Genomic DNA, 25,232 nt, shown 5'->3' with positions numbered 1-25,232 from the left:
TTGCCATTTAAATTTACTGCATTTTTCACAGAATTGCAATTAATTTTAAATGCTTGTACTTTCAGTTGGTACTTCTGATGATGTGTTTACTTTAACATTTCCATGTTATCATATAATCACAGAATGGTTTGGGTTGAAAGGGACATTAAATCTCAGCCAGTTCCAATTCCGTGCCAAAGGCAGGGACACCTTCCAATAGACCAGGTTGCTTCAAGCCCCTTCCAACCTGGTCTTGAACACTGCCAGGGATGGGGCCACTAGGAAAAGAAAAATAGCCGAAATAGGAAGGCCTGAAATGCCAGGAAAAACCATGAACCCCCTCCACAGGACACAAAAATGCCATCCCCTTCAGGTAAAACCTCATGAATTGGAGTGCATAGCCTCCTCAGGGCCCCACCTCTCCTACCTTCCCTCCTGTTTTTCCATGTGGATCCTTGTGATGGGAGACCTTGTAACAACATGTTCTGGAAAAACATCATTTTCAGCACCCAGAGGCATGGCAGGGAATAAAAAAAAGTTAAAAAGTGCTGAGCACCTGGGAACCTGAGGAACAGGCTCTTCACGTTGGCTTTATGGGTGAAGACAAGTCCAGTTGGCCCCATCTCCTTGGGACCCTCATAGTGCAGGAGGTTTGATTGTGCCTTGCCTGCTTATCACCTTTGAGATAGTTATTGAGGATTTTGATGGATAGATTTTGAGTTGCCATCTTCCTCCCCCTGCCCTGCCCTCATCTCTTCCCCCCCACCCCACTGGGTGAAGGATTTCTAGAAGAAATTTCACAAGGAAGAACCAGCCCCAAAACCAACCTTCAAGAGAGTAACCTTATTCTCTAGCATCAGGAAGGGACAAGAAGCAATACTGCCACCCTCCCTCTGAAACGAACACACGAGTGCTGCATCTCACCCGTGCTCAGCACAATTGCTCCTCACAGGGAAGTGCCTGCTTTTGAACTCAAGCAGCCCTCTCCACAGCTGATTAAAAATACATTTCAAACCCAGCTTTATTTACATTTTAATAACATCTGCAATTACAATTACTCTTCCTCTTCTGAGGAACTGCTCAGCTGCATGCAGATCACTGAGTTCACTGGAAACTTCACAAAATAGGGGACTCATGGTCTACAGAGTGTGGAGCCCCACTGGCTGCTTTGTTGGAAATAAGAGAAATCCCAGCATCCACCTTGAGATATGCTGCTCTTCAAAAGTCTCCTTTCAAGTACATTTAATTCTTGTGACACAAGGTCAAGACTGAAGTGGCCACTTCAGGGCGCCAGCTCAAAGTTATGCAGCTTTCCTTAATTAAATCTCCAGTTCAAGCACAGTTAACCCAATAAATATATCAGATTGCTTACATGTACTGAATGGTGTCTATGCTTTCACAGAACTCTTCTGTGTAACTTCCTATACATTTATACGTATAGCTGCTTAAATGTGCATATAATTAAATAAAACTTTAAAGCCCAAAATTGGTTGCTGAATTTTTTGCCTTTCAGCCAGTGACCTTTCCATGAACACCCCTCAATCCTCGTATTCCACTTTTTAAGGAAGAATGAGAAAAAAATCCAAGTTTGGAAAAAAAAAATATAGCTCTGGAAACAATTGTATTGCAGCCAGACCTCTCCCCTCTCCCATCACAAAGAAATCTGCTCAGAACAAGATCCTGGGATTTCTAAGGCTTCATGAAGCTAATGATGCTCTCAGAAAATACTGCAGAGAGAAAGTGCCAGAAAGAAAAGCTCATTGAATTGCATCGGTCTGCTTGTGCATCCCTTACAAAAAGAGAGTTTCTTTCTATTCAGGTCCTAAGTGAACCCCTAAAAGGAGCCCATGGCTCTCACCTGGCATGACTTCAGTCACTAGAGATCCCTCCGCAGGGAGCTCCCGCACGATCTCATTGTCATCTTCATTTATATCTAGCCAGCGGCCACAGTTGAACGAGTATTTTTCTTTTGTCAGCGTTTTCAGCAGAGTTACCTTCATTAAACCAAAACACTGTGTGAGTTCAGGGGCTTAAAGACAAAAAAGCAACAAGCTCCTGACAGGTTTTTGCCTGGGAAGCAAGAGTAGGTAGCTACAGAGAAATAGCACACTTTAAAAATGAGACCATCATTCTGACTTGTGCATGACGGTGATGCATGGAGCAAGTCTGTCATAGCTGACGGCTTTTCATTCCTACATTCTCCTATCGCTCCACAGTGTTGTGAAAGTATTGTTGGATATTGTGGATCTTAGTAACTGCTTGTCATATGCCACTGCATAAATCCACAGAGCAAAATATTGATGGTACTGGCAGGGACACCTTCCACTAGACCAGGTTACTCTAAGCCTTGTCCAACACTGCCAGGGATGGGGCAGCCACAGCTTCTGTGGGCAACCTGTGTCAGTGACTCACCACTCTCACAGGGAAAAACTTCTGCCTAAGATCTCATCTCAGTCTCCCCTCTGGAAGGTTAAAGCCATTCCCCTTGTCCTGTCCCTACAGGCCCTTGTCCAAAGCCCCTCTACAGGTTTCTTGTAGCCCATTCAGGCACTGGAGCTGCTCTAATGTCTCCCCTTCAGGAGCCTTCTCTTCTCCAGGCTGAACCAGCCCAGCTCCCAGCCTTTCTCCAGAGCAGAGCTGCTCCATTCCTCGCAGCATCTCCGTGGCCTCCTCTGGGCTCGCTCCAGCGGCTCCACGTCCCTCTTGTGCTGTTGCCCCAGAGCTGGATCAGGACTGCAAGTCTGGGATCTCTCCAAGGTGTAGCAGGGAGGGAGAATCCCCTCCCTCAATCTGCTGCTCACACTCTGGGTATGCAGCCCAGCACATGAGGGGGTTCGGGGCTCAAGCACACACTGAAGCTGGATCATGGAGAGGTTCTCCTCACCAAATACTGCGAAGTCCTTCTCCTCAGGGCTGCTCCATCCAGTCTTCCCCAGCCTGTATTTGTGCTGGGGATTGCCCTGACCCAGGAGCAGGACCCTGCACTTGGCCTTGTTGAACTCCATGAGGTTCATACAGTCTCACCTCTCCAGCCTGTCCAGCTCTCTCTGGATCCCATCCCTTCCCTCCAGCCTGTCAACAGCATCGTACAGCTCAGTGTCAACAGCAAACGTACAGAGAGTGCACTCGATTCCACTGCCCATGTCACCAACAAAGATGTTGAATAGGATTGATCCCAACACTGATCCCTGAGGAACACCACTCTTCACTGGTCTCCATTTGGACATCAAGCTGTTGACCAGAACTCTTTGAGTGTGATCATCCAGCCAATTCCTTATCGACCTAGTGGTCCATCAAGTCCATTCCTCCCCAGTTTAGAGACAAGGATTATGTGACACAGGAGAGAGGATGCTGGACTAGATGGACTTTTGGGCTGACCAGTGTGACTGTTCTTGCATTCTTGTAAGAAGCTTGGCGTGAAATCTGTGAGGACTGGAACAAAGCATCATTAAGGTTTCATCTCAGTATGGAGGCACAAGTGATGGGAATCATCTGCATGAGACTGATCCATCCAGAAAACAGCAGACTGGGTGTACATGTACAGATTGATTTCATGCATCTTCACCAGGTTTGCTCAGAAAGGTTATCCCAAAGTGAATCCTAGGCACACTGTTAGATTCCTTTTGTCCTTCCTGAACACAATTTCTGTGCAGGGGAAAAGGATATCCTAGGGAAATTTGTAGCTATGGAAGGTCTAAGCAGTCTTACTCATCAGCCATGAATGAGCTAACAGATTGCAGTGGCCTAATGTCTGACCAGAAGCTTCTCTTTGATAAAGACCACAGCCAGACACCTTCTCCCACCACATGGTGAACACAGCATTACTTAAAGTCCTTTCCCCACTGCAGAGGTGTTTGTCTGTGTATGCTTTAGCAGCTCCCTAACAATGCAGGACAGCAGGATCTGTCAAAGCACATTAAAAGCACTCAAGAGAAACCTCTTAAGCGGTAAATTGTGATTTATCATCGCAGTTATTTATAGCTGCAGAACAAAGAGTATGTTTTGTTACGTGCAGAGAACATCTTCCAAGCTCTGCAGTAGGAGTATGGGTGAAGCTTAGAGATGAACTTGCTGCCTTGCAGATCCATGTGAGGGCTGACAGCATGGTAATCACTGCAGGTAGAACAGAGGACATGTGGCTGCAGATCACCCTTTTCATTTCCCAAACACAACACTGCTGCTCTCTTCTGCACAGTCTCCACAGGCTCTCCCAGTCTGCAAGTGTCCTGCAGTGGGGCTGTCAAAACTTCTTGACAGGTTATACTCTGAATAGGAGACCATACAATAGATCTCTGCTGTAATCAGTTCTTCATTATGACCAGCCTAAATAGAAGGTTTACCTCTCCATATAGTAAGAATGTTTAAGAGTAGGAAGCTTTTTGAAGAGTAAGCGAAAAAGTCCCTGCCAGCAGCGAGGGGGGACTATAGTGGTCAGATGGTGGAAGTATGGGGGAATATCATTATCACCATTAAGTTGGGCTGTTGGGAGCTACCATTTCCCATTGCTCTCATTTCCCATACATACCTGGGCTGAACTGAGAAGGACAGGAGGGAGAAGGAATCTCTTCCAAGAGCATACAACTAACCCTTCTCTTCCCATGTATTTTTGTGAATGCTATGATGTGCTCTCTCCACATCCTGTTTTCATCAAGGATTTTCACTTCCACCCCTAGGACTGGGCTGCCTGTAAAGGCAGGCACCTCTGATCACTGCACATCAAACTCAGCTGCCAGCTGGGGAATGCAGTGACCCAGGACTGCAACCAATCTGTCTTTCCAGGTCTACCTTCCCCTGCCATCCCCTCACCTTGTTCAGATGCCAGCCAGCAAAGGGATTTCTTTTCTCATGCCATATCCGAAGCTTATAAAACGTGCCCAGATCAGGGAGCTCAATCTATAAAGGGGGAGAAAGAAAAAACGTATTATCCATTTCTTAAGGCAGCAAAGCACGCACACAAAGGACACCTCTGGACATCTTTTTAGAGCCAGATCAAAGAGAAGTCTAAAACTAAACTAAAACCCCTAAATTTTGTTCTTTAAAAGTTATCACTTCCACTCTGCTAAGAGCTTGATGCTTCTCTTTTCTGGAGAGGAGAGCATATAAGTTTAATCCATACACTTTTGATCATGACAGCTGCTTGAAGCCACTCATCCCAGTAAGAACTACGGCCAGTTCCCAAGCTTCAGCTCTTTCTCAAACAGGGTCTGCAAAGCACAGCCACAATTCCTCCAGAAGGCATCTGTTTGCTGCAGCATCTTTGCTGCTTCAAAGAGTGTTAAACTTTTGCCTCCAGCCATGCCTTAAAATTGTTTGTTTCTTATTTTTCCTCTGACCAGTCCCCAGTTAACTTTTAAGCATATTGGTTCCTAAATACAAGAAGACCCTCTCTAGCCTCCAAACTCAATAAGCTCTTGAGCTCAGCTCCAAACGTTCAAGGAGGCTCGCGTCCAAGGAGGCTGAAGACGAGATCGCTGGGGAGAGGAAACACCACTCCTAATTCTTCTGTAAACAGCTAATAACCTCTTAGGGACTGGGGAAAAAATAGATAAATTATTAGCTTTAGAAAGACATGGCCTAAACGGGTGGATGAATAATTTGCAACACCAGCAAACTGAATGATTTCACCTACACTTCAGAAGGATCTACTGAGGTAAAGACTTCATGCTGCTGATTTTCTGTGCAGGGCTGAAGCTAATGCCCCAGGAAACAATACCAAACCAAATTTACCACTTGCACAGGATTCGTACCATGAACTTGTCAGTCTGTCCAGTTTCAAAGTTGTCTGAATTGTTGTCCAGCTTCATCTCATCTGACTTCCCTTTATCTCCATAAATCTGGAAGAAGATGGTGGCATCTGTCCCTGCATTCTTAATGTCACTTGTCCAGATCCACAGAGACCAGGGGCTTTCTACAAAGAAAAGTTCAAGACATTTTGTTTAAAAAGCAATTTTTCAAGGTAAAAATCGTAGTTATCATTCTTTCCTCTGGGAGAAGATAGGATGGCATGACATTCTTCAGGACATTTTATCCTTTTCTGCACAAACATGATCAAGCTGCTACATGATATACACAAATGAGATTGCCTGGAAATCTAATTCTATGTTTTCATTTAAAATAAAATGAGATAGATCATGAATCACCGCTTTCAAGGTGAACCATATTCCTCTGTGTCATACATCTAACAGGGTAATCCAGGGATGTACTCCATCTCTGTAGTTTGAGTACACAGTCAGCTTTCTTTTTGTCAACGAGTCTCCAGTTATTTGTGTATGGTGCAAAGCACATCCAGGTAGCTCCTAAAAATTGCTCCAGATGATCTGTGTTTGGAACAAGGAGGAGTATGGGTATGGCCATGTATCAGTTCATCCTGAGCTAACAAGCCTTCCTGAGGTTGGGTCAATTACTCCAGATATGGCTTTTGCAGGACAGGCTGTCTAAGATCCCATTCAGGTATCTCCAGTCAGTCTGCATCATGTGGGGCAAACATGCTCAGAGCAACAAAGTTTCAAAAGTTTCGAAGTTATTTACATGTCTAAATCCTACCTGACTTCAGCTAACACTTGTGCTACTCTAAGCAACATGCTCAAAGATCATGTCAAAGCTACAACGTTTTCCTCTCTTAAGTCTTCATCCCACACTTTGTCTATAAAAGCAGTCCACCTGCAGCATCTTTGTAATAGTTTTCGTACCAGGGGATGGTTGCCTATGTAAAGATGACATTATTTCCCCTAAAGAGCCCCTCATCTGCATTCTTTATCGGTAATAACGTGTTCCAGTTCTGTAGGCTTTGCAGCACTCGCGGAAGAGGGAACAGGCTTCTTTCCTGACTCAGACATCAGCTGAATTATTAACAAATCTTAATGAAAGGATTGCTCACTCTTTAGGTATGCCAGAGCCCAGATCGGCATGGCTTGACCTTCAGAGCCCAGAATGGAATATAAAAATAAAATGACATGCATATAAATTAGATCTTTACTGATGCACTCAGCACTCGACTGTGGAAAAGAGGCAACAGCTACTGAGGGGAAAGAAGGAACTCTCTTCTAGAAAAAGTTTTGCCCCTCTATGCGTGATGTCCATGACTACTCCCTCTGAAAAATACCAGCAAGTTTTATCTGAGCAGAAATGAAGCTAAGGCAAGTTTGTGCACGGCATGTGATACAGCAGTCCTGCTCTCCCTGGGTAAAAGAGCAAGGGCAACTCAGGCCAGAGACTTCTCTCATCTGTCTGATTCGGCCTCCCTGACCTCTTGCTGAAGGAAAGGAGGAGAAATGCATGCAGGGATGGGGAACAGGGAACTTGTACCAGGATTAAGATGCTGATGGAGGGATGTCAGGGAGAAGCCAGAGAAAAGTGGGTGAGCTAGGTCTGCAGCTGCTGGAGCAGACCAAGCATATCCCCAAATACCCATCTTTATCCTCCCAGGGCTCTCTGGGCCCATTCCCAATCCCTATCCCTTCACATCCAGGGATCCAAGCAGATTGGAAATTCTCAGAACCCGAGTGAATATTCCCCAGGGAATATTCCCCATGGACTGTTTGTGCCCTGGAGGGCTAGACCTGGCACTACAGTTTTCAGGATAGCATTTGAGATAACAAGGGGAAAATAAAAGGCTGAGAATAAATAGAAGCTATATGATGGGCTGCAATCCACAGGGGGAACAGCTTGCAAACACTGTGCAGGCAGCCGTTTCACCATGGATACCCAAAGTGAGGTTGAACCAAGCTTTGATCATCTCTACAGAAACGGACAGTCCTGTATGCACGGGGAGATAGGCAAAATGACATAATAGGTCTTTTCTAACTCCAAGTCTTATGCTTCTATAATCTGGCAGATAAAGGTCACAAATTTCTCAAGGCTAATGCTGTCTATCTCTTGCACTGCAGCAGCAAGGAAATTAGCCTGTCAATAACAGTCAGAGCTGATAATAGAGGGTTAAAGGTTGCAGAAGCTTTAGTTAAATGGACCGAGCCAGAGAAGCAATGTGGTTCTAACACTGACTAACGTTTAGACAAAGCTTATTTAAATGAACTGCTGTTTAAGTAGGAGCCCACCTGAAACATTCAGATTAAACTGGATGTATTATCTTATTTAAAACATTCTGCTTACACATATGCACTGGTGCAGGCAAGACAACAGCGATCTGTTCTGTGTGGCAAATGAGGCTGGGTGCTGGAGCTGTGTGTGAATGGATGGACATGTTGGTATGCTGCCCTGCCTATCACAGAGCAACGCCTCCCAGCAAACGTGTGCCATTGCCTTCCTCTAAAGAAAAAAAGGCTTCAAATGCAGCACTGGTGTGCCTCAGGAGGCACTTTTGACAACTGGACAGGACTAAGACCTGGTTTTTTCTCTTAGGCCAAGAGTTAAAAAGTTGAAGTTAGTGGGAAGAGTTTGGGTTTTCTTCCTGGTTTTCTCCATGTTTGTATTTTTATTATACTTAGGTTTTGTTTCTATCTGGAACAAGAAAGCTTTGGTTCTGTAGTAATAAGAAACGTAGCCTGGCTTGCCTGCGAAGTTGAAATGGCAGCTGAGGCAGCCCAAAGCCCAATGAACCTAGGAAGGCTGCCAGGTCCCACTTCTTCCTTTAAGAAAATGATTTAAATTCTTCAAAATATTTTTAAAGTTTCATTTTAAACTCCTCAAACCAGGATGTTCAAAGCTGATACTCATGCAGTACTCAATTCCCTTGAGCATCTACTTGACCATAGGTAAACTACATGTCACGTTGTGTGGGTGATATTCAGGTTGCTGTTGCATGTATGGGGGTCTCAGGAGGCTCCTGGGCACTTGTACTTACTTTTCAGTCTTCTCTGGCGCAGTGAGACCATTTCATAGAGTTCCCGCTCTATAAGACCATCTCCTTCATCTTCATCCAGCCATTTATCACAGGGGAAGGTCTGTTCAATACCAGTGAATGGGCAATAAACCACCACCTAGGAAAAGGGACTGGGAAGGTGAATATTCTTTTGCAGGCAGCCCACAGGACCCTGATACTGAAAACTTAAGTAACTGAAACAAAGGTACAGCTAGAGATCTTGCTTTTGCTCACAAAAAATCAAGTTTTCTGGACCAACATGAACTGGACTGGTTGCACAATTCCCAATTTTGGGTATAGCTAGAACCCATCTGTGTTGTTATTTCCACTTTCCAGAAGTAGATCAAAATGGGTCACCAAAGAAGAGGTAGAATACCACAAGGCGAAGAGAATGAGAACAGGCAGTGAGTCACTGCTGTTATCAGTGTGCAGCACATGCCCCGAACTACAACAGCGCACGTTCGAGTTTTGAAGGGAGCACAAGATACAAAAAGCCTTCAAGCACATAGAATCACAGAATGATCTGTGTTGGAAGGGACCTTAAAGCTCCTCCAGTTCCAACCCCCTGCCATGGGCAGGGACACCTTCCACTACAGCAGGTTGCTCCAAGCCCCTGTGTCCAACCTGGCCTTGATCACTGCCAGGGATGGGGCAGCCACAGCTTCTCTGGGCACCCTGTGCCAGTGCCTCAGCACCCTCACAGGGAAGAGCTTCTGCCTAAGAGCTCATCTCAGTCTCCCCTCTGGCAGGTTAAAGCTATTCCCCTTGGCCTGTCCCTACAGGCCCTTGTCCAAAGCCCCTCTCCAGGTTTCTTGTAGCCCCTTTAGGCACTGGAGCTGCTCTAAGGTCTCCCCTTCAGGAACCTTCTCTTCTCCAGGCTGAACCAGCCCAGCTCTCTCAGCCTGTCTCCAGGGTAGAGATGCTCCAGCCCTCGGAGCAATTTCGTGCCCCTAACTCACATCCTAAACTGATTTTCCTTTCCAGGAAAACTGCATTTACTCCTACCTTCAGGGTATGCAGCTGCCTTATTTTCCACCCTTCACTTACCTCCTGCTGATCTTGTATATGACCTCACATCACATCTTGCTGCACTACCTCCCAGTAACAGCTGTGGTTAGCCACTTCTTTTTCTGAGCTCGAAAAGAGCATCTAAAAACTTGAGGGAAGTTTGAATATAGATGATAAATTTGACATGCTCAGCATAATCCAAGACTGCTTTTCTGTCTGGCCCCTTGGGCTAACATCTGAAGGTGCTTTTGGCGCTGAGCAAACAGTAATCTCCATCTCTGTGACTGCGAAGGGACAATCAACCCCATTAGAGAGTGATTGACTTATTCATCTAGTGTGCCTTTGAGACAATAAGCTACTACCATACATTATGTATAATATTGACTTGTTAAACCAGGGATATTCTCATCTGAATAAATGCAGCTTTATTTTAGGGGGTTTTTAACCATATTTAGTTGTTGTGTTGGAGTCATGAATGGGAAAGGGGTTGACAGCTTCCTACAGACAAACAGCTTGGTCTCACCTTCTCACAATACCAGCCAGAGCTGACACCACAATTGTCGTGCCCAATGGTGACTCTGCTGAGTGGGCTGAGAAGAGCAGCTATCTCCACGTTAAAGAGATCTGTCCTGGCACGCTCAAATTCACCTCCTTCCAAGAAAATCTTCCCACTGTTCTTTAAGCCTTTGGACCCATGGAGGATTATGTGGATCTTGGAGTTAGTGCCAGCTCCTCTGATATCTCCTGTCACTACAGCAACGTTGTATACGATACCTGAAGGATTCAGGAATTCAGTTATGAAGAAAACAAGGGACGAAAAAAGGTTAAGAGTAAAAATGCTGGTTGGATTTACATTGAGCTCTACTGGTTTTCCACTGATCTTTTTAGCTTTCAACTTATACAGACTGCAATGCTTCTTCTGCTTTGTCCCACACATACCTCTGAGAAACTCAGAGCTACCTTCAGATTGTCCAAGAGAAACAGGTTTGTGCACACAGACTCCCTGTCACATGGAAAATGTATGAGGGTTTTTTTACCACCACCATATGGTGATGATTAGGTGAAGAAAGGAGAAAAATTAGAATTCACAACTAAGTAACTTGATTTTGAGAGGTACCAAGCACCAAACACGTCAGAGGTTGAAAAAGTGTTGCTTTAAACAATGGTGGCAAGATCTGTAACATCACAAATGTTACAATGCTGCTGAAGCCAGCAGGACCTTCACTGTCACTGTGAGATCCTAAAGATCTCAGCAAGGAAGGCTTGGGAGAGATATGATCCCAGCTGGAGGAAATAGAAATATTTCTGAAAAGAAGTCTATGTGCATAAAAGTTTGGTTGTTTAATGTCCAGTTCTAACTACACCAACTGATTGTTGATCTAAGAAAGATAATATTTCTTCCTACAGGCCTTAATTCCCAGAAGGCTCATTCACTGGCAACCATAAAACAGACCTATATCATAATATCAAAATAAATAATCATAATATCAAATAAAGAGACACCTCTGTATCCATAACAGTGTTTTAGGGAGCATGTATAAGACAGTTGGGGCCCAAGCTAAGTTCTTCCTTTTCTTAAATTACCCTGGAATTTCAATAAGGACTTGAGACAAAACATCAGAACTCATTCTCTTTCAAACAATCCTCTCTTTGAAGTTTATGTTTAAAAATGTATTCAAGCACCTTCTGCTGTGCAAATATCTTCAATAAAACTCATAAGAAACGGGGGGGGGAAAAATGCACAGTCATGAATGGTAAAAAATAGGAAAATCTTTTAGTAAATCAACTGTACTTTTTTCTGATTTCTCTCCCATCTTCCCCTATGTTTTTCCCAGCACACATTCTCGCATCCTGCAGTGAGAACAGTGCACTCAGTCCACATTCCTTCAGCACATGGAGGGGGGAATATGAGGACTGCAGATGTTGAAGACCATGCAAACAAGTAAAGAACAGCTATTATGTGCATAATCATAGTGTTAACGTTTATGATAATGAATAAATACAGGCAGAACTCTATCCAAATAATCTTCTGCCTCATGTTAAGTTCTTTCATTGAATTTACATCCACATTTCTTTTAATAGAGACATACTTTTATTTCATGTTGGACAGTAAAAATGCCCCTTCTAGGGCTCAGGTCTGCCTTTCTTGTTTTGTAAAAGGACGCACAGCTCCCCAGAACAAAACCTGAAGTACAATGTGTACATACTTGGGACTGTGGAAATAGCAATCCACTTTCTGAAACCTTATGAGTGATTTGCTGAAGTACAAGCTGGGTCTTTCATCATCTGTCCATCAGCCCCATGCATAGAACTATAGACTGGTTTGGGTTGGAAGTTTGGAAGGTAGCTTAAAGCTCCTCCACTTCCAACCCCCTGTCACGGGCAGGGACACCTTCCACTAGAGCACATTGCTCCAAGCCCCTTTGTCCAACCTGTCTTTGAACAGTGCCAGAAATGGGGCAGCCACAGCTTCTCTGGGCACCCTGTGCCAGGGCCTCAGCACCCTCACAGGGAAGAACTTCTGCCTAAAAGCTCATCTCAATCTTCCCTCTGGCATGCTAAAGCCATTCCCCCTTGTTCTGTCTCTACAAGCCCTTGTCCAAAGCCCTTCTCCAGATTTCTTATTGGACCCCCATAAGGTGTTGAAAGGCCACAGTAAGGTCTCCCTTGAGCCTTCTCTTCTCCAGGCTGAACCTGGATTTATCATCAGGTGATAAATCAGCTTGTAGGTCCTGTGCAGTTTCATTAGTGAGATGTGGAGATGGGAAATGCAATGGTAGTCCATGGACTCTCGCTCAAAACACTCTGTCACCAGCAGACAGTCCACTGCAGGTGTCCCTAAGCATAACACATTCCATCTTCTAAAAAGCACAGCTAGTAGCATTAATCATGCTTTTGTACCTCCATATTACCCACCATGGATTCAACCCATAACTTTACCTGTGGCCTCAGTGCCCCCAACAAGAATGTCCCTCTGGATTTTTCCATCATCTTCATCTAAAGCAAACCAGCGTCCAACTGGGAACTGGTACACACATTTGTTGCCAATGTCTTCAATAATCACCTAAGAGAAAAGAAACAGCACTTTGTAAAATAACATGGGAAAAGCTATCGTGTTACATGAGGGGGTGAAAAAACAGCAGAAGCTTAATGTAAACTCTCTCACCTGGTATTTAATATATTCAATAGTCAGGCAGATCCCTCTCTGCTCCCTAATTAAGTACTGATAGAATTTCAGACAATCAGCGAGTAAAAAAGCAGGCTTTTTTATTTTCTCTTTTTATCTAGTGAACTCAATCTGCATCTCTCACCATATACAAGACCAGATGTCTCTGCTAGCAAGACCAGCTGGCTGGTCTGTCTTCCTTCCCTCCAGAGCTCATTTGCTGGCTATCCTTCTCCATCAGCTGAATGGCAGCTCTTTGTTCTCCTTTAGGAACAGGCTGTCTTCTTTCACTCTTGGTTTTAGAGCTTTGTTATAAAATAATACCAAGGAATTTCAGGACAAATCAAGACCATCAATCAGCTTGTGTGACCTAATGAAATTGTGTGATCCCACTCGGTTACTCCAGGATAGAATCATTGGAAAGACAGCTAAGAAAACCCACAGTAGGAATAGTTTTTATTTGGGAGGATTTGGCTCTTGGACCTATGTAGATATATATTTTACTAAAACAATCTTCCTTTTTAATGCTAGATAAGCTAACGTCAACTGCTTGGAGTTTCTTACACCTCCTCCAGAGGCATTTCTTACAATATCTTGTTCTGTATTCCTGAATCTTGTAATAGAGTTACTGCAGTATTTTAAACAAGCAGTGAAGAGTACTGAATATTTTCAGCCAGAAAAGAAGAAATAAAAGATATCTATTCACCTTCATGGCTTATGTCTCAAAGAAATAAAAACCCAAAATCACTATAAGGGATTGAAAGTCATTGCCACTTTTCTCTGCCTTCTCAGCAAACAGTGAAAATATGAAATCTGTCCTTTCTGATAGATTTGTGAAACCATTTTTGGGAACCAGAACTTCCCTCTTGTCACTCAACCCACACTGTGCTGTTTCCTGTAGTGTTACTGATCCTCGTTGTGTCTCTGTAGTCACAGACAGCAGCGTCTGCCAGGGCTGGGATTGTCAGCATGAGCGAGGAGTGCTGTGCTGGAGTGTTACAGACTAAAATATATGAGGCTTTGGAGCAATATCAGCACTTAGACCCCCCTCTACCAGCTGATCCTCTTTGGGTACCTGTTAATATGTTTATTCATATATTTAGAGGTGGAAAAAAAGCTCTGAGTCTAAACCACACTGAAAGTACAAGAAACATGAGAAGAACTTTGAGTGATGCTTAACAGGCTCATCCAGAAGTGACAACACTCCCAAGTATTGGAGCAAATTAAAGAAAAACATCTACCAACAGTAGATGATAACTGAGTTGTTTCAGCTCATTCCTCCAAGCTTCCAGTTGAACTTGCAAGGCAAAAGTTGCCTTTTACTTAATCACTAACCTCTGAGCTGTCCCTGTGCAGAACATAGGATTAGCATGTGGACTGCAACTAGTCACTACTTCAGGCTTTGGGTCTTAAGCAAAACATGTCCTGCAGACTTCATCTGTAATGTGAGAATAAGGTTCCTTCTCTGTGGGTTTCTAATCCCTCTCCACTTCCTCTCGCTCTATTTATTCCAGGGGGCACAACAGCTTTCTTTTTTATCTTCTGCATTTTTTGCAGACATCCAACATAAAAACTTCTTGTGCAGCATATGGTGGTGGTGGAAAAGTATGTGCTAATATTTGCATTAGTGATACATCAAACCACCCTCTCATCCAGGATTTATAAATTTGGGGTCAGATCTTCAGTGGATTAAATCCAGCTGTGTTAAATTACACCAGCAGAGGAAAGAAAATGAGATTAGAGGAAAGAGCAGTCATACATTTCTTCTTTTAAAATATTCCTTCAACCATTCCACTAAAAGCTGCTTAAAGCTTTCACAACTTAGAGCAGGAGATTAAAATGAGGATGAAAGTGGAAGAAAGGTATCTTTGTGGCAGGTCTATCTCTTTTGCAGTGCCCATGATAGATCACTTAAATGTGGCCAGGTTATAAGTCTTTTCAAATTTCCAATGTCAACTGACTCAACAGATATTTCTTAGGCTCTGGTATCTTTACCATCTTGGTAATGAGTCAAGTCAACAGAATGAGAAGGGGCTTGGACAGTTCCCCCTCGTCTGTCAAAGAAACTGCAGTGACTGAGACATAAGAAATATTAGAGCAGGCATATTCAAGTCTTCCCAGCGGGATTTTCTCACTGCCACAAAGTTGCCTGAGATGCTCAACAACTTACCCTAACCCAGAGCGTCCCTTGTTTTATAACTACTCAATTTGAATCTGCTGCACCTGATTTAGATGCACCATAGTGGAATGCACCAGGCTCCTGCCAGCGCTTCATCAACCCCCCTTGGCTCTGCAGAAAAAGAAAGTGCTGGAGAGGATACTTCTGGAAAGGTGAAAACTTGATTCGTGCCTTCCCCATAGCCAGGAACCTGATTCGCCAGCAAATATCCTTGTATTTCTCTACATCAGACCACCAAGAGAGCAAATGAGGTATTCTGATTCCACAACATGCTTATCTTGAATACCTCAGAAGTAACTAACCTTTGCAAGGAACCAGCCAGCAGAGCCACCCTTGTTGTTATGCCCTATATTAATTTTCCTTAACCTTCCCAAATTCGGAGCATCGAGTGTGAACTTGTCCTCAGCTCCCTTTTCAAAGTTGTCTTTGTCATTGTCCAGTTTCCTCACACCTGAGAAAAAATAAACAGATTAATAAACAAAGAGAAAGAGGTTACTGGCACATGCGTGTTGTAAGTGAAGAAATATTTAGGAATGTCACAACTGACTGAATTAAATATCCTCCAGGTAACAGCTCTCTAAAACCAGGATTCAAGGTTAAGACAGAGAACTTTATATTCTAATAAAAAAGTAGCTTTTCTTGAGAACACAAAAAACCAGGATTTTTACTCTGATGTCAGAGTTACTTACAGCTTTCAGAGTTTTTAGAAATCTATATCCAGATGGCTCTTGTGTCTTTTTTTCAAACCACCACATTTCCCTTTTATTTTTAATGTCTTTAAAAATCTCTAAACTGTTTTAAAAAAGGCTTTGGTCACAAGCTGCAGATTTTGACTTTTCAGGACAGGATTCTTTGCTGCATTGAACAGGAAAGATTTATTTTCAAATTAGGACCCAATCATGGCTGTTAGCTTTTCCTGATCTCAGAGGAGCTTGGCCTTATGAAGATTATTAAAGTGATGACCCAAGTTGCATCCAGCACTGTTCATGTGTGAATGATGCTGGGAGTGGGATTGAACCCACCCAAGGCACCAGTGCAAGAAAGGTGTTAGAGGTAAAGCCATCCCTCTTACTTTAGGAGGTTGAATCATTTTCTAGGGTTTTTATTTCTCTGTGTAGATATGATACGAGTGCCTGGACAACCAGCTTAGATTTAGACTCCAGCTTTCAGATGTCTCCAGAGAGATCAGGTGAATTAATCAAGGATGAGACCTATCCACTATGTTTCATAATCAGTTCAAGGACATTTGGCAGACATCATATCATTATTTCTTGAATCTGACAGGATAGGTGCAGTATAGAAGAGAGAGAATATTTGCTCTCAGGGTCTCCAGGAATTTCTATACGCTCTTCTCCATAGATTATGGTCTGGGTACATCTTTTATTATTAATCAGTTAAAAAAATATTTTTTAAGAAACATAAATTCAAGTTCCCAGATCACTGTTGCAATACAATCTACAGAAAAAAAAAAAAAACAAACCCAACAACCTAAATGAACAAAGATGTAAGCTCCCACCATTAATTTAAAACCAGCTAATATAAACCTTGGTTAGATTATCTTTCAAAATGGCCAAGAAGGCTCAGTCACAGCTTTTGCCTCCCTGAAAAAACCGGTATCATCTGTCCAGTGACACAGAAACATTGGAATGCAGCTTTTACTGCAGGCACTGTAAATACACATTGGTTCTGGATCCCTCAGTGGATGGGTACTCACTGCACTTGTTTACATTGGTGATTTATGTTGCGTTTCCCAAGGGTTTGGGGTTTTTTGGTGATAGGTAGCTTCAGTTATTCTCACATTCCAGCCACAACTGCTGCACTGCAGACACAGCTTCCAGAAGCTGTGGATGTGAGAAACCTCAGAGCCAACACCACCATTTTTTGTGCCCTTCACTCAGCTAAATTATTCTGCCTTTGCCAGATTGCTGTTGTGTGTTGTTCAGATAGCAGGCCTGCAAAGCAGGAAGAAGTATTTTAGGAAATGATTTGCATTTGAATACCTGTGTCTCCTTTCTCACCAAAGATATTGATGAAGACATCTGCATCTGTTCCACTGCCGCTAACTTCACCAGTAAAAACTCGGACCACATATTTGTTGACTGCAAGAACAGAGGCAGAAATCCCAATACATTAATAACTCAACAGTTTGGTACAAAACATGATAGAACAAACCAATCCAGGCTGCGCTGCTGTCTTGGAAGCATGTCTGAACCATGGCTCCTGGTACACTCACCCTCTACTGCATAAGAGGAACAAAATCCATATGCAAAGCTCTGACACTGCATATTCACTGCCCAAGGCAAGAGGAACAGGTCACTTAGTTCCTGACCTTGACATTGAAAGCTGAAATAGATGAGAAGGGTGAAAATTTTGACACTGATACATGGCCATTAAGTGAACTAAGATCCACACACAGCCTTGCTTTCTGAAAACATCAGTGAGTTACAGAGCCAGACATGTGCTCAAACTCAGAGCTGACCCCTCAAGTCCAAATACTATCCTAGAGCTATTTTTAATGACATTCTAGAACTATTTTTGCAGCTTAGCTTACAGGGTTGCTACCTCGCTGGTGACAACTTGTATTTTGAGGAAAGATCAGTCACAATGCACAATGCACAAGCACAAAAATGTGAAGGTGACCACCCTGTTACTCTGCCCTGTTCAAGAAACAAATAATAACAATTCAGTCCATTCTATGGAGAAACAGGAGTAAAGCCCAGGATGAAGCTACATTATGTGTGGCACCAAGCAACACAAAGATCACACACATGAGCCACACTGCAGACGTTTCACATATGTCATGTCAATGATTTTGAGAAGCAAGTTCTTCAAATGGATCAGGATGGGACTAACTTGGGTCTAAAGGATAGCAAGGGTGAGCTCAGTTTCTTCTGAAACCAATGAGAAAACTCCCTTGGCCTTCAGTATGAATATATGTCCTGGGTTCAGCAGTAGCAGTCAGTTTTTCTCCTTCTTAGTAGCTGGTGCAGCACTGTGTTTTTGACTTTTGGCCTGGGAAGAGCTGATAACAACTGATGTTTAGACTGACCAAGGACTTTGTGAGTCTCATGCTCTGCCAGGGAGGAGGAGGGGCCGGGAGGAAGCAGGGACAGGACGCCTGACCCAAACTAGCCAAAGAGGTATTCCATACCACAGCACGTCATGCCCGGGGATGTAACTGGGAGTTCCCGGAAGGGCTGGATCATGGCAGGGTGGGGGTGAGGTACCGGTTGGTGAGCGGTTGTATTCTCTTCCTTGTTATTTCCTTTATCATTATTATTATTGGTGGCAGCAGTAGTGATTTGTGTTATACCTTAGTTATTAAACTGTTCTTATCTCAACCCGTGGGAGCTGCATTCTTTTGATTCTCCTCCCCGTCCCTCCAGGAGCGGAGGGAGGAAAGGTGGGGGGGGAAGTGGACTGCGTGGTTCTGATTTACGGCCTGGGCTTAAACCACGACAATATATTTGGGCCAAACACGAACAACTTTCAAAATCCACCACCAAAGTCTACCTGACTAAAAAGAAGCTGTGGCTGCCCCATCTCTGGCAGTGTTCAAGGCCAGGATGGACAGGGCTTAGAGCAACCTGGTCTAGTGGAAGGTGTCCCTGCCCATGGCAGGGCATTGGAGTTGGATGAGCTCTAAGGTCCCTTTCAACCCAAACCAGTCTGGGATTCTATGATTCTGTGACTACCTTGGTGCTCCAAGCAAACTCAGACATGACTGATGTCTAGTGCTGTATTCTTTGTGCAGAACCAGTGTTGCAGACAAATAGCAAGATACAAAATAAAACTAATGAAGATTAATGCAAAATCTACTGGGAGGTACACAATGTCATATATGCCTTCAACAAAGCATCTGTTATACCCTGTATTACTGAGCTCTAGCTAGCTGATACTGAAACCTCTGTGCTACATCACCTCTTTATTTCTGAGTCCTGGTCATGCTTCTCCTGCCAAAGGGACAAATGCACAGGGCACCTCACACATACCTCCCTTGTGAACCTTTTGCACCATGATCCATGGTGAGCAACTTTTTCCCTTTGGCAGGACCAAGGTTAGGGGAGAAGCTTGCCTTGGCTCCCCAGCAAACACCAGAAATGAATGCCCTCAGACTATCACAAAAGCTGGGTTACCAGTCCCAGAGCAGGTCACCTGCCGCCTCCACCATCACCAGTGTATATTAAGACTTGGTCTGAAAGACAGCAGGCACCTTGGTGCTCCCGCTGAGGCAGAGGATGTGAGAGCAACCGTATGAGAAGCGGTTGTCTTACCATCCTCTGAATTATAAAGATGATCTCAGCTCCCGGGGTGAGGAGTACAAGAGCAGAGCCCACACAGAAGGGAAAATCACCTGTCATGGTTTAATGAATGTGCTAAAATCGACCTGAAGTTCCTGGCACCCCATCACAAAACATGCCATTACAAATAAAACAATAATGATAAAAGTGCGATAAATACTAAATAACAAGAAAGGGGAGGACTGAGCCAGGCTCAGACAAGGGGAAAAATGCTCTAATGTTTCTCTTTAACTCTGTTGTTTCAGTTCTCATTCCTCTAACAACCTGCTAGAGATATGCCAACTCCAAAAGATTTCATTTGCATTAGATGGTGCAATTTACAGCTTCCGTTTGGCCACTAAGCTGCTCTAACTATGTGACCCATTGTGCACTGGGATTTTTAATCACAGGCCACATTCTTCAGGAAGTTTGCTCCTTGTGCCTCCTCTAGAATATTTATTCTGATGTCAGTGATTAATTTACTACTCTGCATTTCAGGGACCAGAAGAACCTGACAGCATAAAAAGAACCACAAAAGGACAAGCATCAGTGACTGAACTTAAATTACCCTTGTAGGGTCAAGTTTTATGCCTTTGAAGTATAGATCAGAAGGATGGCAGAACACATGCCAAGCACCAAGCAGGACATGTAGAGAACAAGTCCATGAAGGCAGATGCCCAGTGACCAAAAAAAGGACAAGAAGGACACCTTGCATAGCTGCTGCAGAAATATGTCTGGTCAGCCAGAAAAACACTGGTAAAATTCTATTGCAGATCTAATACCTTGAAAGATTTCTCAACATGGCTATATTTCAAATCTAAGTGATATAAAGAAACTACATTATTGGACAAACCTGCTCAGAACAACAACTGATCCCAAGGGATCACAAGTGATCCCAAGTACACACACAACACTGCTGTCAGAGTGTCAGCACAAAGATCCCCATGGTGAAGCTAATTCCTGAGCCTACAGAGATGCACCGGGATAAGATTTTGGGCTGGTGGCAATCACAGGGCACTGTGCTGCATGGGTTTTATGTTGTCCTCTAAAATACAAGCAAGGATGGGGTGCATGGCTCATGCTGGCCCTGAACACTGGAACACATCTCCATGCTCCTTGCAGAAGTGTTTCCAAGAGCATTAGTGGTCCTTGGCTTAGGTCACAGCATATCCCTGCTTCACAGACCGTAGGGTCATGCCTAGCATGTTCTCACCAGGTTTTCCCCTTAGTTTTTTCATATGTCCCCGTTCTGAAACTATGCAGTCAAGCCATCCCCCATACCTGCCCCACTCAGCTCTATGAGCAGGACTATTTTACTTCCTTCATCTTCAGGAAGCAAACAGATCAGTACTGAGCCATGCTGAATTTTTGCCAGCTCTCTCCCTCTCCAAGCAATTCAAAGCTCAGCTGCAGCAGAGAGAGTGAGTGCGGAGTGAGAGAAGAGAGAGTGGCTCTTCATTCTGCTCAGGGGTCCTTCTGTGCTTCATACATCAGCACATCTTGCAGAATTACATGGTGGATGTGCAAATTTAAATAGAAAGGGACGTCGCATCTCAAAAAGACAGCAAGGATTCAGCTGCTAGGAGCATGCAGGAAAAGGCTCTCATTGCAGCCAAGCAGAGAGCTGGCTGAAGTCAAGCACTCTTCATTTTAAGCATGGGTGGATGTTCCCTATTCTGTAAGCCCTTAATCATGCATTATTTAAAACATTAACATCATCTTTTCAGTAATACCCACTTGGCTTTTTTTAATCTCAATACATGCCTCTGAGTTCATCTGCAAAATAGAGATCAAGATGTTGCCTGGATATCTTTTTTCTAAGTGCTTCTCCTAGCATTGGGAACATGCAAAAATTATAATGTATGGCTGTGTAAAAGCTGTGACTCCATCTACCACTGCATGCTCGCTGCAGCACAGGCAGGGAGAGGGGAGCTTTCCTAGAAGCAAAATTACCAGCTTCAGAGGCACGAACTGCAAGATGCCAAAAGCAGAAAACACAAATTGAGTAATGACAGCCATAACTATTTTCTGCTGTCTTTCCTCTTCTAGTTGCAACAGACGAGCTCAAATGTCCTACGTGGTTACAGCACCTTCCTTTTCTTTATGGTTGGGTGTCTACTCTGTTAGAGACCCTCCAGCTTCCTCTGACAGCTCTCATCCAACACGCACAAAGCTGTCTGAAGAAGGCATTTCGAGACGTTGCAAGGATGCCATTTCTGAGAAGCAGTGGGGTGGCACTAACTGATATAACCCCACAGCATCAATTCAGCAGAGGTGTGACAGTCAAGCAGCTTGTCTGCTGCTAATCAAGTCAGTAACAGCTCTCAGCATCTAAGACAAAAGATTAATATTGCGCAGTGGGATAGTCAGGCTCTTTCCACAGAGAGCCAAGGGGTTTATTTTAGTGGTGGGCTGTGATGCTACAGGCACTTCCAACACTGCTTCTGGGGGAGAAAGGGCATGAAGCTGCAGCCCTCCTAGCCCTAATGTTCCCCATTGAGGCTGGCCCCACTACCATTTCCTTTTTATTCAGTCCCATCCCCCCTGGGTGCTCTTGCGCAACCTCTCCCCTGCCTCCAACAATGGGAAATGCATGGACACATCCCAGCCAAATCCTTCTACCTACAAGCTATGGCTGACTGTTCATCCATGTGGTATTGATCTGCCAATGCCGTTTATTTAGCAGTATGATATCATGGTCACCTGAAAAGCCATAGGACAGAATTGCTTGACAACATCTTGTAGCTAATATTATTTGGGGCATTAGGGTGTTTACGCACAAGCTGCTGAGTCTGTAGCAGCAGGAACACCAGATTTAGGCAGGAAAACAAAGCCAGCCATGCTTCATTACCTAGAGTTATTACTTCCTGAGGGGCACAGTGAACTTCTTGCTACACATCCCTGCCGCCTCCCATGTGCATGGCCTGCCATGGAGCAGGGCAGCCGCACAGCATCCAGCAGCTAAGAAATGTCACAGCCTTCAGAAGCAAAACACGCTGGGTTAAAAGCAGGGAACTATGTTGTAGACAACGATGGATTCTTCTCATAAGGCAACTTTTAGCAATTATCTTTCTGTTTTCACAGTGCTCCCAAGGGCGCAAAAGATCCATCCTGTAATGCTCAGCACTGAGTAGGCAGATTTCAGAAGGAGGGTAGAGGCACCACTATTGTCTCTGAATTGCTGCTGGCAAAGAAACACATTTGTGGTTGGCATGAAAAGCAGAAAGAATTGTTATTAGAGGGAGAGGCGGGTGCCTGGATCTGCAGGCAAGGCGCAGCTTCAACCTGAGTCTGCCACAGACGTTTTGCACAAGCTCGGGAAGGTGGTTTAACGTCCATATGTCTCAGTTCTTCTCTGTCATATCAAGTCAGTCATTCCAGCCCACTAGGAACTGTTTGACAATATGTCTTCTTGATGGAGGAAGCACTGAATTGTCAAAATGGAAGCTTCTTTACACCACTGCTGGCAGCACATTCCTCAGCGACAGCTAGACTTCTTGGTCAGAGCAATCTTAAAAGGTCAGACATGGCCAGGGCACATGTGGGGTCTAGCCTCCCAGCAAGCATTGGAATTTAGTTCTCGTCTGTCTTGGGAGAGAGCCCATTCCACCAAGCTAACAACACCTCCTCCTAGATGAGCTTCCCTTGAACTTCTGGTGGAGACGCCTTGCTGCATATTCACACACAGCACAATCTCTGGAGTCTCTGCAAATGCTGCAGAGAAGAAATCTCACACAGCCCTAACCATTACACCTCCTTCTGCTGCAGCAGCAGGGATCCTAGAGACACTATGCAGAGCAAGACATAGTGAGAACCTAAAGCAACCTCTGGAGCAGCAGAGGAGCCCTGCTGAGTTCATCAGGAGTGAGCTCTGCCTCAAAAGCATGGCCTGTTCTTGTACAAAGCAACCGCACACAGCTAAGGAAGAATATTTTTCCCTCCATTCAAGAAACGGTTGAATTCAAAGGTTTGGTTTAGAGCTCGAAAATAATTAGTCTCTGTCAAGAGTAATTGACAACTATCTTTCTTAATGAACTGCGCCCTCAGAGGTGGTGAACAGCTCCTTAACCCAAGGGTTCAAACTAGAAGTGCAGATTACAAGCATACCTGGAGCACAGGGGATGCAGATGAATAAAGAGCTTTGCATTGTTTTTGGCCATAAGTACTGCTGCCAAAACATGGTGATAGTGGGGGGGAGATGCTAAAGAGCCTTTGCACAGCTTTGGGGTGCACGTCGTTAGAGGCAGCACTGAGGATGCAAGGCTGGTATGACCCTGGGGTGGCATTTTTTTAGTTCCAGAAGAGCTCTCTATAACTGCTTTCTTAAGAGATATTATTGCTGCCTCTCACATGGGAAAAAGAAATTATCATGTTTGCTCTGCTGAATATTGTATTATACTCAAATGCTGCCTCATGCCTCTCCTATAATGAACTCAGCTGCTTGGTCTCCCCACCCAGGCCAGAGATAACAAGAGTCAGCTCCATTTTGATTGTCTCCTACATGAAATCAAAGTATGCACCAAAACAGTTAATGTATTAGGATTCAGTATGGATCATCCCTCTGCAAAGCCTGTGAGAGGCAATCTACCACATGCAGGAGTCTTTGCTCATAGGATATGCTGAACTGATGTTCCTACTGTGACTTCAAAGGGATGATGGCTTTTTAAAGTGAGCTTTAAATGACCTTGCTCAAGAGACAATAGCAGTTTAGTTGCAGGGGCACAGAGCTTAGCAAGGGGTAACACACCTTGTTATAGCAGTGTGGAAATCCACATTCATCTAATTCTCCAAGATTTCCCATTATTTTTCATTAGTTTAGTCCCAAGGTTTAGTTTAGCCCATGGAAGAAAAATAAAAATAAAAAGGGCAGATATATCATAATGGAAATATCTAGTTCTGTTTTGCCCAGATGTGCTATTATCAAAATTGAGGAAAATAACTTCTTGGGTTAAATATTTTTTCTCAGAATGAAGACTGAAATGACTTTACAGTATTGTTTAAAATCATACCATTATCACCGTACTTCAGTCTTGCTTTGTGTATATAAGGTACTTTTTAAAAGTTACTCTTTTCAAAACTGGTGGTTGAGTTAATTGCAACATCTAGACATAATTGGTCAAAATTATACCCCATCTTCACAAACATGCTGGAGTGTTTTGTATTTGGTACATACAGTTCTGTATACCAGCTGCACACAGAGATGTCTCATGCCTCTCCAGATTTTTTTCTCTTGAAACATGAGGTCCTTTATATGAATTACAAATCTCTATTTCCATCCTGTTTCTAAGCTCTGTACATCTTGACTTCCTTGTGGCTTACAAGTCACTCATGTTCCTTTTTATTTCTGTGTTTCAATTTCTCATAGTCCATCTTCAGAGACAAAACAACAGGCAAAAAATACATTACAAGCAAAACGTCCATAGCTGCCTCATTTTAGACATGGTGATATAAGGTGGGCAAAGTTTTCTGCGAGGAAAAAAATATTTATTAGACCAACTGATGTATTTTTTGGGGGTAGAGAAGGCATTTTTGGGTGCTCAATGTGCCAGATAGCATGTAATTTTTTGCCCAGTATTATCAGTTGGGTGATAAAAGATCCCTCTAAAAACCTTGTTTATTGAATATCTCAGCATTCAGCAAGATCTCAACCTTAATGCAGGGGGTATTCACCATTATATAAAAGTAAACAACTCATATTTATTTCATAAATATATTTAGCTGCATTTTCCTGTGCTGATTATACACTTCCAGTTCTCTATGTAAATAAAGATGAGTTTTGATGAGCAGATAGCACCTATTAAT

The 25,232-nt window shown here is 43.7% G+C and overlaps 1 protein-coding gene across 1 annotated transcript in view; it reads right to left on the bottom strand.

Annotated features, from left to right (window-relative positions):
- Window positions 1-25,232, bottom strand: part of LOXHD1 (lipoxygenase homology PLAT domains 1) — a gene marked incomplete at both ends in the record, with an annotated part of 158,425 nt that overhangs the window by 94,299 nt on the left and 38,894 nt on the right. The window contains 8 exons of the mRNA XM_080637336.1: window positions 1,838-1,973; window positions 4,786-4,872; window positions 5,727-5,887; window positions 8,780-8,915; window positions 10,329-10,579; window positions 12,746-12,869; window positions 15,453-15,601; window positions 17,151-17,249. Of these exons, the coding sequence (XP_080493462.1) occupies window positions 1,838-1,973; window positions 4,786-4,872; window positions 5,727-5,887; window positions 8,780-8,915; window positions 10,329-10,579; window positions 12,746-12,869; window positions 15,453-15,601; window positions 17,151-17,249 (1,143 nt within the window). The remainder of the gene's footprint in view (window positions 1-1,837; window positions 1,974-4,785; window positions 4,873-5,726; window positions 5,888-8,779; window positions 8,916-10,328; window positions 10,580-12,745; window positions 12,870-15,452; window positions 15,602-17,150; window positions 17,250-25,232) is intronic.

This window comes from Psittacula echo, assembly GCF_963264785.1.
Source record: "Psittacula echo genome assembly, chromosome: Z".
In the NCBI taxonomy this organism is placed as follows: Eukaryota; Metazoa; Chordata; class Aves; order Psittaciformes; family Psittacidae; genus Psittacula; species Psittacula echo.
This window is presented reverse-complemented; position numbering and strand designations above follow the sequence as displayed.